General features: G+C 30.9%; 1 protein-coding gene across 2 annotated transcripts in view; it reads left to right on the forward strand.

Moving 5' to 3' along the window:
- Clbn (Nuclear export mediator factor NEMF homolog Clbn) overlaps window positions 1-16,030 on the forward strand; it is an 85,449-nt gene that overhangs the window by 43,976 nt on the left and 25,443 nt on the right. For both annotated transcript variants that reach the window (XM_014422670.3, XM_067050253.1), the window contains 6 exons: window positions 2,140-2,336; window positions 6,921-7,101; window positions 8,285-8,479; window positions 9,858-9,940; window positions 10,635-10,746; window positions 13,276-13,463. In XM_014422670.3, the coding sequence (XP_014278156.1) occupies window positions 2,140-2,336; window positions 6,921-7,101; window positions 8,285-8,479; window positions 9,858-9,940; window positions 10,635-10,746; window positions 13,276-13,463 (956 nt within the window). The remainder of the gene's footprint in view (window positions 1-2,139; window positions 2,337-6,920; window positions 7,102-8,284; window positions 8,480-9,857; window positions 9,941-10,634; window positions 10,747-13,275; window positions 13,464-16,030) is intronic.

Below are 16,030 nucleotides of genomic sequence, written 5' to 3' on the forward strand. Positions count from 1 at the left end.
CTCCATTTTTTCATCTTCACTTCTCTGTGGCACAGCTATCATTCTACATTTCATACTATCTCTTTGGACCTTATCTCATGTCCAGTGTGCTGTTATTGTTACCTCCCTGTTTTTTATTTCTTTTTATAAATAAAAAACAGGGAGGTAACAATAACAGCACACTGGACATGAGATAAGGTCCAAAGAGATAGTATGAAAGGTAGAATGATAGCTGTACCACAGAGAAGTGAAGATGAAAAAATGGAGGACATGATTTTCCCATGTGAAATCATGAGGTGACTTTTATTGTATAAAAGGAAGTAATTATAAACCTCAAAAAATTATAAAAAATTGACTCACCAGACTTCCTAGAGAGATAATCCAGATTAGTAAAATTCTTCTTTTAATGGAGCGCTGTGCCGCCCACCCGCCAGAAATCAAATTAAAAAATGTTTGTGTTAAATTTTTTCCAGCAAATTGTACAAGTCACCTTCAGCCGCTTGACCTCAGCATAATTGCTACAATGAAGGCTTACTACCGAAAACACTTTTTGCAACACATAATATCATTCCTAGAAGCAGGAAAAAAAGCAAAAAACAACGATGTTCTTCAGATAAGCTTTAAACATAATATGGAAACTATGTACATATGTGCAATCAACATATTTTTTCCTACGCTTTTTCAGGCTATGTAGTTCAGTAGCTTGGAATGCTGTTTAGCCTGCTACTATCAAGTGGTTCCGTAAAGCAGGATCGCTTAGAAGATTAGGGACAGGAAGTAACCACCGAAGAAGTTGAAGTTTTCAACAACCCTCCAGAGTGGTCGAATGTTCTTCCGACATTACATTCGAAAATTTCGTAGAGTACGACAACAATCTGGAAGTCTGCTTGCCTCAAAGCGATGAAGCCATAATCGCAGAAATTGCCCCAACCCCAACCGGAGGAAGCTTGGACGATTCCGATTCAGATGACGAAGATCCTTTGCCTCTTCCATCTTTTACAAAAGCTCTTGAAGCATTTGAAGTTGTAAAACATTTTATATATGCGAAAGAAATTAGCGAGAAGGAATCTAACACCTTAACAGAATGCGAAAGAATGATTTATTTAGCCAAAAACAACATGAAACAAATATAACACAATTTTTTTGTCAAAAATTAAAAAATTCGGATTTAAGATAAATTAAATTTTTATACAATAAATAATTGTTTTTCTTTCAACTGCATACAACATACGTATATGTACCTACTAAGTACGAGAAAAAAATTCTCAAAAATATACATCCATAATACATATCTATTGCGTATTCACTTACACGAAATATTCACTTATAAGAAGAATTTTTGGTGCCCCCTCATATTCATATAACTGAGACTTCACTGTAATTATAATAAAATACCAATGTAATGCCATTATTTTTAATTGTATGATAAGTATAATGAATTTTTAAATATTTACACAATATAGTAACATTTAGATGAATTAGCATTGAATAAATTTTATCTTTATTATGTTGGATTCCATTATTTCATCTCAAATATTTCAAAAGTTGGAAGTATATTTTTGTTGGTAAATTTGTGTATAAAGATGAAGGTTTTTCGGATTCTGAGACTCTGAAGAGGTATTGTTTATTTAGGAAGCTATTTGTGTCATAATTGTTTACTTGGTCTAAACATAATTGTTTACTTTTTTTAAATTAGTTTAAAAAAATTGTATTACAGGTAATTTTTCATAATGTTGAAAATATAAAAATTACAATCTAAAGAACATTATAGAATTTGATAATTTCCTTCCTACCAAAATCTTGTAGGTCTTTGGAGAAGTTAGTAATTGAATTTCTCGAGTGTATAAAAAGTTGTTTAATGTGGGATTTTTAAAATGAAGAATGAAATGGAAAATATTTTATATTTCAAATGAAAAGTGGGAGAAAAATTAAATTAAATAATTAAATTAAATTAGAAAAATTATTACTATTATTACTTTTTTTATTTATATAAAAAAAGTGATTTAAATTTGACTAATTGTGTTTGTCTATGACTCAAATAGTTCGTGAATTTTTTCCCTGATAGTGATGTTCCAGAAAGGCAATGATTCTTAATATTTAGACCTTTAAGTATTAAGTGAATTAAGTAAATATAAAATGTGTTTGAATGATTTGTTAAAGGTATTATGATGATAAGAAACATGCAGCATTAAAAGAGAAAAAAACATTGGAATCACAGAAAAAAGCCTTAAAGTCAGCAGAAAATAAGGCACGTGAAACTTTGAAAACTATCAAAACACAGGTCACCATTTCAAAAACTAGAAAAATATTTTGGTTTGAGAAATTTTATTGGTTTATTAGCTCAGAAAACTACCTGAGTAAGTAGCAAACCATTTTTAAAAATATTTTATTTATCTTTAGAATGAAACCTCTCCTTATGGTCACTTCTCTTCAGTGGACACTCTTTCCTATGGACAAACATATATTTCTAAGTTTATTGCCAATAATTCCTTAAGTGTTATAGTTAGTTGAAATATCACTATAAACTAATTAATCGAACATTTAAAGAGCTTTAATTTGAGCCATAATAGAGTTTAGTATGTTCAATAATCCCCAAGATACAGTTTTTCCAAAACCTTTTTTTTTTTTCCTCCCCCCAAAAAACGAGTAAAAATCATTTTGCGAATTTATTTAGAAATATCATGAAAATGACTATTCTTTGGAAAAGTTATTATAAACTACTTAGAGGTACATTTTGTGAGCTTTAATTTTAGCCCTTATAGATCTATTCGTAAAAAATAAAAAAAACTGGTGGGATTGAAAGACTGATCATTATTTACAGGAATTTACTGTGGAATTCTTGTTTTAGTTTCATGTTGTATGTTTCTAAAATTTCTCTTATCAAATTATTAAAGACTGATATTTTAATTTAATTATACATACATATATAGAGTGTATATAGCTGTCTGTTCAACTTATTTATTTGGACAGCCCTAATGAAGCCCTACAAAGTGGGCCGAAACGTTGGAAAACAAACAGTTGTAAACTATTTTTATTTCTCTTTTGACCGCAACCCTGACCATCTCCCTATATATCAATTTTTACGGTCAACTATACATACATATATTGATATTTTAATTAGTTGAAAAACTAGTACTAGTTAGTTAAAATGAAGAGTATTCTTCCATGTCTTAATTTATTTATTGTAAAATACAAAAAGTTTTTTTAAATTTTAGAAATCATCATCTTTCATTAAAACCCCCCCCCCCCAAAAAAGGATTAGAAATTAACCAGTGGAGTTCTTGGTTCAAAACAAATGGTGGGTGATTGTGCTATGGACAGAATATTTGGTATCGCTGAAGTAGAAAAAGAGATAACAAAAAGAATTGTGCCAACAAAGAAATTACCTTGACTACTCTCAATCATTTAATTTTATTCTGCCCTGAAATAGAAAGCTGAAATGTGGCTCTTACATTATACTCTAACTTCATTTGGATATGTTGGTAAATAAAGAAATTGCATGGTTCATGTAGTTTTAATTCAACTGAAAATTAATTTTGTTTTTACTTATGAGGAATGAGAGAGATATTTTTTGATAAAATAATAATGCATTCAATTATGATCTGTGTAATGTGAGGAAGAAAAATAGAGTAATATGCTTTGAAAAAATTAACATTAATCTTGAATAATAGTTTATACATTTAATTGAATTTGTTGTAATTAAATGAGGAAAGAAAGGGTGTCCCAAAATTAATGCAAGATTTGAACTGCATAAAAAATGCATTTTTTTTCTTGAATTGTAAAGTACAGATGATAAGGTTTTAACACGTGAGGTAAATGTGCTTAGGCTTTGCTGGCAAATTCGCACTGTTTTGTCAAACTTTTCTATTACCGTTTTGCATAAATGTGGCTGAATTATACATTGTTGAATCTATCTATCTATCCGTGACACTACAGCCCAGTTTGGACCTTGGCCTCCTCAATGAGCCTTCACCATGTAGCTCGGTCTTGTGCGGCTGCTCTCCAGTTGCGGATGCTCAGAAGTTCTCTGGAATCCCTGATGACGGCATCCACCCATCTCAGCCTTGCCCTGCCTCTTCCTCTGGTCCGATGCAGCCTACCGTCCAGCAACCTGCTTGGGATCTCAACCGCTGACATCCTGACGACATGGCCAGTCCAGCGCAGCCTCCCCAGCCTTATATCCCGCTTCACACCGAACAGCTCGTAGACCTCCCTGTTGGTTCGCCTCCTCCAATTATCCCCAACCTTGACACAGCCAAATATTTGGCGCAGAATTTTTCTTTTGAAGATCAAGATTTCCTTTTCTTCAGCACTTGTCAAGGTCCAGGCTTCCGATTCGTAAGTGAGGACTGGCCGGATTAGTGTCTTTTAGAGCTGACATTTGGTGCGGCAAGTGACAGCTCGACTCCTCAAGTGCTTCCTGAGTCCAAAATAGCATCTGTTAGCCTTCATAAGACGCTGGCTTGTTTCTGGAGTGATCCTGTTATTGCTGCTGTCTACTGAGCCTAAATAGGTGAACTGGCCAACACATTCAAACGTAAATGGACCCATCTTCACCTTCCCGCCAACAGCAGCCACTATACCAGGTCCAGCTCGTAGCCAGGATGTATTTAGTTTTTGCCTGGTTAATCGTCATGCCCATTGCTTCTGCTGCTTCAGCTAGCCTTAGAAATGCATCCATCAGCGCCTGAAAGGATCTCACCACCAGGTCCAAGTCATCGGCAAATCCCAGCACCTGTAACAGCCTGTCAATGATTGTTCCAGAGGTTTGTATTCCGGAATCCCTAATTACCTTTTTGAGGGCCAGATTAAACAATAGACATGTGAGGCCATCGTTCTGCCTCACCCCCCTCCTGGACTCAAATTCCGGTGAGAGGTCTCCCTGAATCCGAACTGAGCATTTCATCTCATCAATTGTGATTCTTATTAAGCGCACCAGTTTGGGAGGGATCCCATTGTTGAATACATTGTTGAATTTCCTCCTTCAATGCACGTGTGCTTGTGAGCTTGAATGTATAGATGTTTGACTTCAAATAACCCTTTAAAAAGAAATTCAATGGTGTTAAATCACATGATTTAGGCAGCCATTTCTTATCACTGTAACAAGAGAGTTTACGGCCAGGCAATACCTCATGCAGTAATTGAATTGTTTCACAGGCTGTATGGTATGTGGAACCGTCTTGTTGGAACTAAATGTCCAAATCAATATATTTATTCCTATTTACGTAGAAAGAACTATCTTACCATATTGCTATATCGAGCACAATTAATATTCACTGCTTGACCAGCTTCATTTTTGAAAAAGTATGGTCGAATGTTGCCTTCAGTCCAAAATCCACTTATTCATACACATATAATTGTGACACACTGAGGATGCTTTTGTTTTTCGACAATCACATGAGGGTTCTCTAAACTCCTAGTGCGACAATTTTGATGATTAAGAAAACCATCAAGGTGAAAATATGCTTTATCACTGAAAATGATTTTGTTCAAAAATTGGCATCCACTTGTTGATGTTCAATAATCCTTTTAACGAACTCTCTTCCCTGCGGTCATTAGGCTCCAGGTTATATGTTAATGGAACTTTGTAGGCATGGAAACACTGATATCTAGTGAGTGTACACTGTAGAGAACTTTTTGAAATTTTCAATCCTTGTCTGTGTGACACACACTACTTCAATATTGACATTTGAACTGCTTGGTTTTGGATAACCAGTGTTCAACCTCACCAATTATTTCAATCTGCCTGAATTTGTAAATTACTCTCTTTACAGTTGACAAAGTTAAATCACTATTCTGACTATATTTTGTATGAAATTTTTGAATTATGGCTGCCCCACTTCTTTACTTTTGAAATATTGTTCAATAATGAAAACATGTTGTTCTATTGTGTAACGGTCCATTTTTACTAACCCTAAACTATCGACTATCATATGGTTTTTTTAACAGGGTTGCCAACACTTAACTGCATGAATGATGGAAAATTCAAAGCTTGCATTAATTTTGGGACACCCTTTTTAAACATTCAGATCTTGACCATGTTTATGGTTAATATCAATTAATTATTAGACCTACTTAGCTTGTCTAAGTGACAATGTTATGGTTAGAAAATTATTTATTATAAGATTACTACTTGGAATGATGCAGTAGATTAAAGATCCTCTAACGATTCTGGCATGTTGGTCTGTTCTTTGTGGAAATTATAATAAACCTGAGAAAACTCTGTGGTATCAACACCAATTATATAAGGCATGCCTCTTCCTTTTTCTCAAATAGCTATTAATCAGTGTATGTGATTAACTGTGTAGTGTGAGAGGACTCTTATTCATTTGCTAAAATGTAAGCAGGCGTCGTCTATATGCAGAGAGACATTCGATATGCTTGACCTTGGGTGAGTCCATGAGGCTACTGAGTCACTGCTTCTTTGTCCCAGAGGAAGGGTGGATGGAGGGTCTGCATCATCAAGACGTTGGGTATTTGAAAACTAGATACTGTTTCATCTCTCACCAGCTTGAGTCAATTGTGGATAGTTTCATTATATTTGTCATATCTATGATTTACTAATTTTCTATTTACTAATGACATGACTTTTACTGAACAAATTGTAAATCAGTGAAGGGATTTGAAAATAAATGGCACCTAAAGAAAAACCTTCTCAACATAGCACAGTCTCACTCCAGTTTGTAGTACTGATTTATCAAGTCTGAATATATCTGTTCTTTCTCCTCTTTTTATGTATTATTTATTTTTTATTCTTCTATATCTTCTGTGAGAATGAAGTATAATTTTTTATATGAAATAAGCATTTTGAGCAATTATTTATTAATTTTTCAAAATGTTAATGTCATTCTTAACATTGTAGTATTAACATGCACTTAATATATTTTTTAAATCTATTGTATTTCTAATTTATCATTTTTTTTAATTTCTGAATTCGTTAGTTATTGGAGGACGTGATCAAAAACAAAATGAAATTATTGTTAAAAGATATATGAAGGCAGGTGATCTCTACGTCCATGCAGATGTGCAGGGTGCTAGTAGTATAATAATAAAAAATCCTTCTGGTAAACCAGTACCTCCGCGAACATTGGATGAAGCTGGTCTGATGGCTGTTTGTTTCAGGTTAATTTCTGTTTCTTTATTGGTTTTTAATGGAAAAAAATTATAATAAAAATACTTTATGCTAGCATATTGAAATAACCTCAATGTTGTTATAACATCTGTCACAGCTATGGATTCGGTGTTAGCAGCCTATCATTTTGTGTTCAAAGTGATAACATGCATATACAGTCTCCAATATTCTCAACTGGAGTCAAATTTACAACCTAATCATATAACTTTAGCATCAAATTAAAAATTTATCAATAAAATAAGACATTTCAGTTTAATAAGAGAAAATAAAAACATAAAAATTAGAAGATGCAAGATTATGAAATGTCATGAGAATTATTTATTTCTGTCCTTTAACATAAACTAGAATCGCTTGATTGACTAGAAAAATGAATAAATATCAATTCTCTTCAGTTATCATGATTTTGATATAAAGCTGTTGTGGTGCACACATTACATAACTTTCAGTTACCTTCTCTTCGAGTAGAAATACATTTCAATGTAAGTTTAATCAAAATTGTTTGATCTATATTTGAGAAAATAGTAAAAAATGTATAAAATTGATGATAAAAAGTCGCACTTATACTGTGTCAATTTTTACAAAAAAAGTTGATGCCCAGGTTTTACAATGACTCGTGCAAACTTTAGTTTGAATATGAATGGAAATTTCCACTCTTCAAAACCACTAATAGGCGATGATTTTGCCTCTTGTTTTTGTGTAAAGTCAATTGTGCTTTTATTTTATTGTAATTTTTCTTTTATTTTGGATACAAAGTCCAAACATAAGCAGGAAATACCAAAATTGTGTTACTGTGGGTAGAAAGAGAATTATAGTTGTTTCAATGAAGATCTCTTGTAGTCAGTAATCTTTATCTTGTTTAAAAGATGGAAATCACTGAGTATGTGATTAAAATCATGTGAAAAATGTCTTCAAGGTTAAAAAAAAGACTACTGATTTGTATCAATGGCAAATATACAATCTATTTTTGATTACATGTAATCTAATGTGTGTAGATTACAATCAGTATTACTTATGATTGACTCCAATATTACAGGTGCTCTGATTAGTATTTAAAATCTGTACCTGTTGATTAATTGTTAACAAGAAACATTAAAATTTTTTTTTACATTATTTTATATTATCTTATCTTATGTGAATGTAAATAAATGTTGATATTTGGCTTATGTTTTTCAGTAATGCTTGGAGTTCAAAAATTCTTTTTAATGCATGGTGGGTATATCATAATCAAGTCTCAAAAACAGCTCCATCTGGTGAATATCTTGTTACTGGAAGTTTTATGATACGTGGACAAAAAAATTACCTTTTACCACAGCACCTTCAGTTGGGGTTTAGCTTTCTCTTCAAGGTTGATGAATCATCAGTGCACAGGTATTTTTAATTTATTTTTTAAATATTTCATAGTAAAGACCAATATTTTTGCCAGAGTAATGTTAAGTTACTCATTTTTTATCATCTGTCAAACCATTTTTTATGGGTCCCTTCCTGACATAGTCCACTAGTTATTGTTAAAAGGAAATTTGCTTTGCCAATCTAACATTTACTATTTATTATTCACCTTAGGAAGCCAGTACTTTACTTGCTGGAATTATAGTTACTGATTTCAACTTAGAAAATAAAAGTAATATCAAAATATACATCTGTCCATTAATCAATAGAGATTTTTAGTAATTTCCTGGAAATGTCTTGTTATGCCCAGTATTGACTTAGCTCTACCATATTTATATTATCAAATTTTATCTACAATGTTTCGATTTCACTTTAGAGTTTAATTTGAACCTCATTCAAATTGGGTGGCCTGATAATTCTTACTAGTGAAGACACAGATAGCTGCTACCTTCTGAGGATTGATAGTGAGACCATTAATCTGACAATATTTAGTCCGAAGGTCAATAAACCTATTTATCAAGTCTTCCAACCCAATTGTGTCACTGCAGCAACATCAAGTTCATTTTACTGGTTATTTAGTTCATAATTCATTGCTTTTCTCCCTTCCCTTGATAGAATCAACGATTTTATAGAAAACCTTCCTTATATACATATATTTATAAAATATATATATATAATACTTAATGTTATTGGAGTTTGTTGCTGTCCATGTTTGAGGTTTTTTAGTCAAGAAGTGTGGACTTGATTGGTGTCCTGTGCAGTTGGAGGAACAAGTTTGGCAAGTGAGTGTTGTGGTCATTTTTACTCAGTTCATTGATTAAAGGAGTGTGTAGTTCTTTGAATCAGTTCACATAAACAATTGAATATCTTGACGGGTATTTTATCTTTTTCTCAGCCTGGGTGAGATTTTTTGATAAATAATTGAAATTTCAGAATTGATATATTCCCCCCCACCCAACTTTTGTTATTGTTTTGGTTTATTATTTTCAAAAATATTTTTTTTTTTTAATAAAAAGTTTTAATTCCTCCCTCCCCCCCCAAAAAATTTTTTTTAGATTTTATGTTCCAAGATACTTAGGATCAAAAAATAAAAGAAAAGATTTTTTTTCTCAGCTTTTCACTCTTGAGACCTTAACATCTGCCATTTGTTTAAAAAATGGCAGCAAATTAGAGTTTTCATTTATATCAAAACTTTAAAAATAATATCAAAATTCAATCTAAATATTTTTCCAATTTTTGTGGATATATAATTATTTGGAAATAATAAACCATAGTGTATTAGTTACGTTTTATTTATTATATTTTGTAATTTGTGAAGATATTTACTAATATATTACAATTATTTTTATTTCTTTTTTAGACATTTGAATGAAAGGAAAATAAAAATGTCTGAGGATAATAGTCTTGAACCTAATGACACAAACATTGCTCCTGAAGAAGATGGTATGTTTAGATAATCTATTCAAACCTTTTTAAGAAAGGAGTATTTGTTATCAAAGCATTATAGATTACTGTGATGTGAAGTTTATTGCTTTCATTTACAAGTCTGATTAGATCTTTGTAATATTTGCTCTTTTATGGCTATGAAGATTACTAATCTTATTTTTTTGTTTGAATTGTGGAAAAATTTATTTCTTTTTGACATGCAGGCTTAGTTTCTTATACTACTAACTTCAGAACCATTCACAACATGCACATTTTGCAATAATAACTTCATACCATGTTTACTAGGGCATGTTAATTAAAATAAAATAGGTTGTTTTGCTGGTGCACTTGATTAAACTTAATCAAGTTTGGTTCATATTTTTATTATGAGATTATTGGTAAACAGTTCAGGTTTAACAAGAAATTTGAATTTATTCAAAGTTTCAGAACTTTTTTTTCAATGACTTGTTAAATACACTTCACACTGAAGCAATTGTTCTTAAATAATCTGTAGGACAGTTGAATGGTTATTTCTTTGTAATACATAAATTTTAATATTTCGCGTTAATGGTTAGATCAACTATTCATTTATATTGCTTGAAATGAGTCTTTAGAAATCAAGAATAATAAATCAGTATTCGATTAATGCTTAGATTGATATTGATAAATCGATTTTTATTTTAAATTAATGTTTTTATTTTTCTCATTATAGACTCTGTTTCTATTGTGGACGATGATGAACTGGTTTCTGATGCTAGTTCTAAACCTTCTGCAACGACTCAGGATTCTGAGTCACTGTTTATAGAGTCACAAATATTGCCAGAGTGAGTGATGTGTTAAAATATTTGTTTTGTTGTTAATATATACTGTTTTATTTACAAGAATTGTTTGTAGTAATGCTTTAAAAATGAAAAGAAACCATTTCAATTTAATAATAATAATTTATTTGATTGCTACATTAATTTTATTTAGTAATGTCGCTTTTATATTTTTAATATTCACTCGCTTGAGTAGCATGGCACAATACTTGTGTGTTATTGTTGTTCACCATTTGTCTTTGGCTCTACTAATTTTATATTTTGTTCAGAATTTTTTTTTACCCTACACTACAGGTCTTTAAAATACATTCTGTAGGCTAAGTCCAGTTCGCCAGCAACTCAAATTCACTCTGCCAAAGTTATTTTGATCACATTGTAAAATTTATATTATGTATTAGATAGCGACTAGTAAATCATTATAGCAAAAAGTTGTGTATTCAGAATTGTCTAGTATATTTTATGATATAGAGTAGTTACATTTGCTTTGCTGTAAGGTAGCCAAATCATACCAATTTCATCAAACATATCTTTATAATTGCTTATGCTTTTGAACATAATTTTCTTAAGATGTACTACTGGAGTAGCTTCAATCTTTAGGATATAGGTACATTAGAGTTCATTATAAGTAATTTGAAATATATAATGTAAATATAAATCCAAAATGTAACAATGCTAGGTATTTGTTAGGCCATATTAAATTAGGCTATGATATGCTGTTAAATTATTATTAAGGTACAAATATTGGTACCTTTATCGAGTATTTGGTATGGTTTTATTGGTTATTAGGGTTCATTATAAGTAATTTGAAATATGTAATGTAAATATAAATCCAAAATGTAACTATACTCGATGTTTGTTAGGCCATATTAGGTTTTAGAAAAATATCAGTATTTTCAATTTTTAAATTAGGCTATGATATGCCGTTAAATTATTATTGAGGTACAAATGTTGGTTCCTTTATCGAGTATTTGGTATGGATTTTTGGAGGCTTTGAAGCAGCCTATATTTACCTCTTCTGAATAAACATTTCTACCTTATATCTTTGATTAGTGAAAATTATTTTATGAATAATTACTTACTGATGGTCAGAATCAGATGAACAAAAATTTATATGTTCAGTATATGGCTAACTAAATATGTCACGTATAAACTACATTTTTGGACCCAAGATTTAAATCAAAATGTATTACTTCCAATGAGTTGGCTCAGCTCAAAAATATTTAGCTGCTTCAAAACCCCCTTCAAATATTTTTAACCCTTTAACTACTCTGGCCTCCTATTTTCAGGAAGTGATATCCATGTCTCCATGGCTCTAGCTGCATATATGTGGCTATCAATATCCGTGTCTCCACTGCTCTTACTGCATAATTATATAAATAGGGGGTTGTGTTTAGATATATTGATGTAATAATCGATTATACCTTTCTCATCTAAATAGGCACCCAGATATTTAAAACTTTCTACCCCTAATGGGTTTATTCTTTATCACTTTTATGCTCTTTTCTTCCTAAGGTGTCCTGTTGATTCTCATTGCCTTTATTTTATCATGATTTATCTCCATAATATTTTTTTCTGATTTTGCCTGAAGAATTCTAACATTATAGTTCCAGTCTATCATTATTGGCGTGGAACTATATCATCAGCCAAGGTCATTTAATAGTTAACTGATGTAAATATCTTGATTCAATATGACAACTTCTAGTCTATCCCTGGGTCTAAGTGATAGTGGAATCCAGAACCAGAATAAATAGAAGGGAGCTTTGGCTACACCCTTCTCTTATCTGGAGTTGGGTTCTGAACTCTTTAGAATAACAATTGGCTGTATTTAAGATTTTTCTGTACTGACTCATTGCCAGAGTAAGTCCTTTGTTAATACCTCTATCCGTCAAGGCCTTATAGATGTCCTCCTGTTTAAATCAGTCAGATGATTGTATCAGGTCCATAAAGCATACACTCAGTTCCGTGCCTTTTTCGATTAATATTTTCTTGATTTATCTCAAAGTGAAGATTACTTCTTTTGTGCTCCTGTTTTTTTCTGAATCCATATTACTCTTCCAGAAGTTGTAGCTCCACTTTTTATTTAAAATTTTTCTCCAGGACTTTAGAGTATATTTTGCTCAAGAGGTGAAGTAGCATTTCATTTCCTCTTTGTCCCATATATTTTAATATTTTCGGGGTTATTTCATCTTGTACTGCTGGCTTCCCAAGCTTCATTGTCAATATCATATCCTCTAGCTCTTCTTGAGAGATGAAATCGTGTTCTTCCTACAAGTAGTTAAACGCATCTATGAATACATTTGCAATTACTGGAGAAGAATTCCTTCAAAATATTGAAAGACTAACAGTAATTAAATTAGGACATGTTGAAAATTGATTTAATGTCTTAAGTTGGCTAAGGCAATGTAGTTAATTTGTCAATGAAAATTAGTGCGAATTCCTTGAAATTTTTCAAATATAAATAATTGTGGTATCAATAATGGTATATATTCTTATTTTAATATGAAAATTAACAAAACATTTTAATTTTTATTTCAGATCACCTTCTTTAATTACTAACATGGATAAACTGAGTTTAAGTCAGGAATGTAATCCTATGGATATTAATGAAGAACAAGAAGAAGTTGCTGGCCCCTCTTTTATGGACTATGATATTGATTCTGATGATGAACATAACCTGTCTAAGAAGATTGTTTCAACAAATTCTGAATCAAGCCAAAAATCTGGTAAGCTAAATGCAAATTTAAGTACTGGAACTACAGATTTATAAGCCTTACTGTTGATGATGAATTTAATTAAGTTAATCCTTTAATGATGATGATCCACTGTATCAGTCAAGTGAGAGGTGGGCTCTTACAGTGGTTATCCCCTGTAGCATTTAGGAGGAAGGTGGGTTCCTTGGACAGTTAAACCCTTGAGCACGAACCGTTGATAGATCGACTCTCTATTAATGTTTATAAATTGCAGAGCATCGGAATACTGACTATTGTGCAGTTTGATTATATGTATCGACTTGTACGGACATGTCTTGGCTCGCGCATGTATAATGTTTTTAATAAGTTAATAACATTTATAAATAACCATTTAAAATTATTTTGCTGTGAATTTAACATTGATTTTTCTATTTTTTTTAAGTAAAAGTTTTTTATTCCTACCTGAAAAATGTCAAATTCGTCAAGTAGTGATGATGAAAACACTTGTGAATTTTTGAGTGAAAATGTTTCTCTTGATGAAAATAGTGACAGTGATGGTTAAATTAGAATGTTAACAATTCGAAGAAGTTGTATTCGTTCCAAAAGTGGTGAATATTCTGAAGATAAATCTACTGTTTTGGACAACCTTGATACCGATACATTTGTGCAACTTTCTTCTGATGTAAATATTTCCAACGAAACAAATAATTCTTTTTCGAAATTCCGGGACCAAAGCATTTACCTGCCGATAATGAAAAGCCTATTGGATATTTTGAATTGTTTTTACTTCTTTGCTCATCAAAACTTTCTTATATTTTTGTTTGTTTTATTTTTTTTTATTAATTAAATAAATACAGTTATAGTAAAATATATGTTTCATTTGGGTAGTTTGATATATCCCTTACACATAACAGAAAGAATTTTGAAAATCCATCTACATTTGAGGAAAATAATTAAGATTCTGTGCATACTTAATTAATAAGGTGCTTTTTTCAAAAATCCTTTAGCAATTTATGCAAAATATGTGAAAATAAGCTCAGCACTAAAAGGGATAATTATGCTGGCAATTCAGCTATTTATGCCTCTTTTCAAGTTGACAACAGTTCACTGCTCCGGCAGGTAGACCTGGAAACAATGTGACGTCATAGATTCTATGGAAATTACCTATTCTTGCCGATAGATGGGGTATGACTTTATTTGATTCAGCTGAAGGAGTTCTTCACTAGAGCTCATATTCATCACCTGTCAAAACCTCTGATATATACCACACTTTGGGTTGTCCCAAACTAATTTTTATCATCATTTACTCAGTCTACTGCCTGCTTTTTGAAGCATTTTCTTTATTTTGATTTTTTTTTTCTTTTATTAAGTTTATAATGATAAAAAGTACATCATTGCTGCTACTTGGAGAACATGATAAATATGCCATTTATTTGTATTTATATATTTTTTATGTACGTTTTATGTGCATATACATACTGATTTTATATGTTGTGCCAAGTTGTTGGTTCATTGACAAAACAACCTATATTCGAAACCCTACAATTTTACCTGGTGTATATGGAGCTGTATCTTGTTGATATTGAAGATAAGATCTACTAACTGCAGATGAATGCCCTCATAAACCTTTAGGATTCATCACCTTAAGGATTAATACCTTAAGTAGTTATTCTCTTAGAGATTAGTCAGTTTCATTTCCATTGCATTGTTTTTAATGCATAAAGCTCGGTAAGGAGTTTTAATCTCAAGGAATGGTCCTTTGGGTGGCGAAAAATGTTAATATTAATTAAAATTGAGAGCTCCACAATGTGACACTTTAGAAGAAATAATAACTCAAATATGAGAAAATGTTTTTATTGTTACAGTAATTAATACTTTAGGTTCATACAATCATTTTTGCGGAAAAATCTTTTCAGAAACTACTTTTTTGCATTTTTCAGAAAAACAAAACAAAAACACTACACCTATTTTAGTAATATTTTTATTAGGAAAAAAATACATATAGATGATGTTTCACATCTCTAAGATTCTAGTTTATGAGGTGTACAATATCTGGGTACAATATGAGTTTTGTGAAAACAAGTACAACAGATAACTAAAAAAGAAAAGAATATTTTTAAACATGTTAACTTCTTAAAAAACAAAAAAGAGATATAATAAGAAGAAAAAAAAGAAAAGGCTAATGAGATAATAAGAATGAAATGATAATGTATGCCCTCTGGAAATATTAGGTACATAAAATGATCCTATAAATACAAGTTAATCACAAAATAAAATCCTTCTTAAACAAAAGAACAAAATTAAAATAAAATAAGAAAGAGATTAAAAATAGAATATTCTCAGATAAAATTATATATATAAAATAACATTTTATTAGTACAAATTAATTAAGAGAAAAAAAATAAATATATACAAAATAAAATAAATCAATGAATAATATTCATATCAATGAATACAAAATAAAACAAATAACATTCTTCTTGTTATAACCAAAATAAGATTTAAAATATACTACCCAATGGGACTATTAAATAAACAAAATAATCTTCTTGTAAATTCAAAGTTATTAAAAATTTTTTTTTTTTTTAAAAGTGACAAAA

The sequence above is a fragment of the Halyomorpha halys genome, unplaced genomic scaffold (assembly GCF_000696795.3).
Source record: "Halyomorpha halys isolate HHAL.00 unplaced genomic scaffold, Hhal_1.1 Scaffold385.1, whole genome shotgun sequence".
Taxonomy (NCBI): Eukaryota; Metazoa; Arthropoda; class Insecta; order Hemiptera; family Pentatomidae; genus Halyomorpha; species Halyomorpha halys.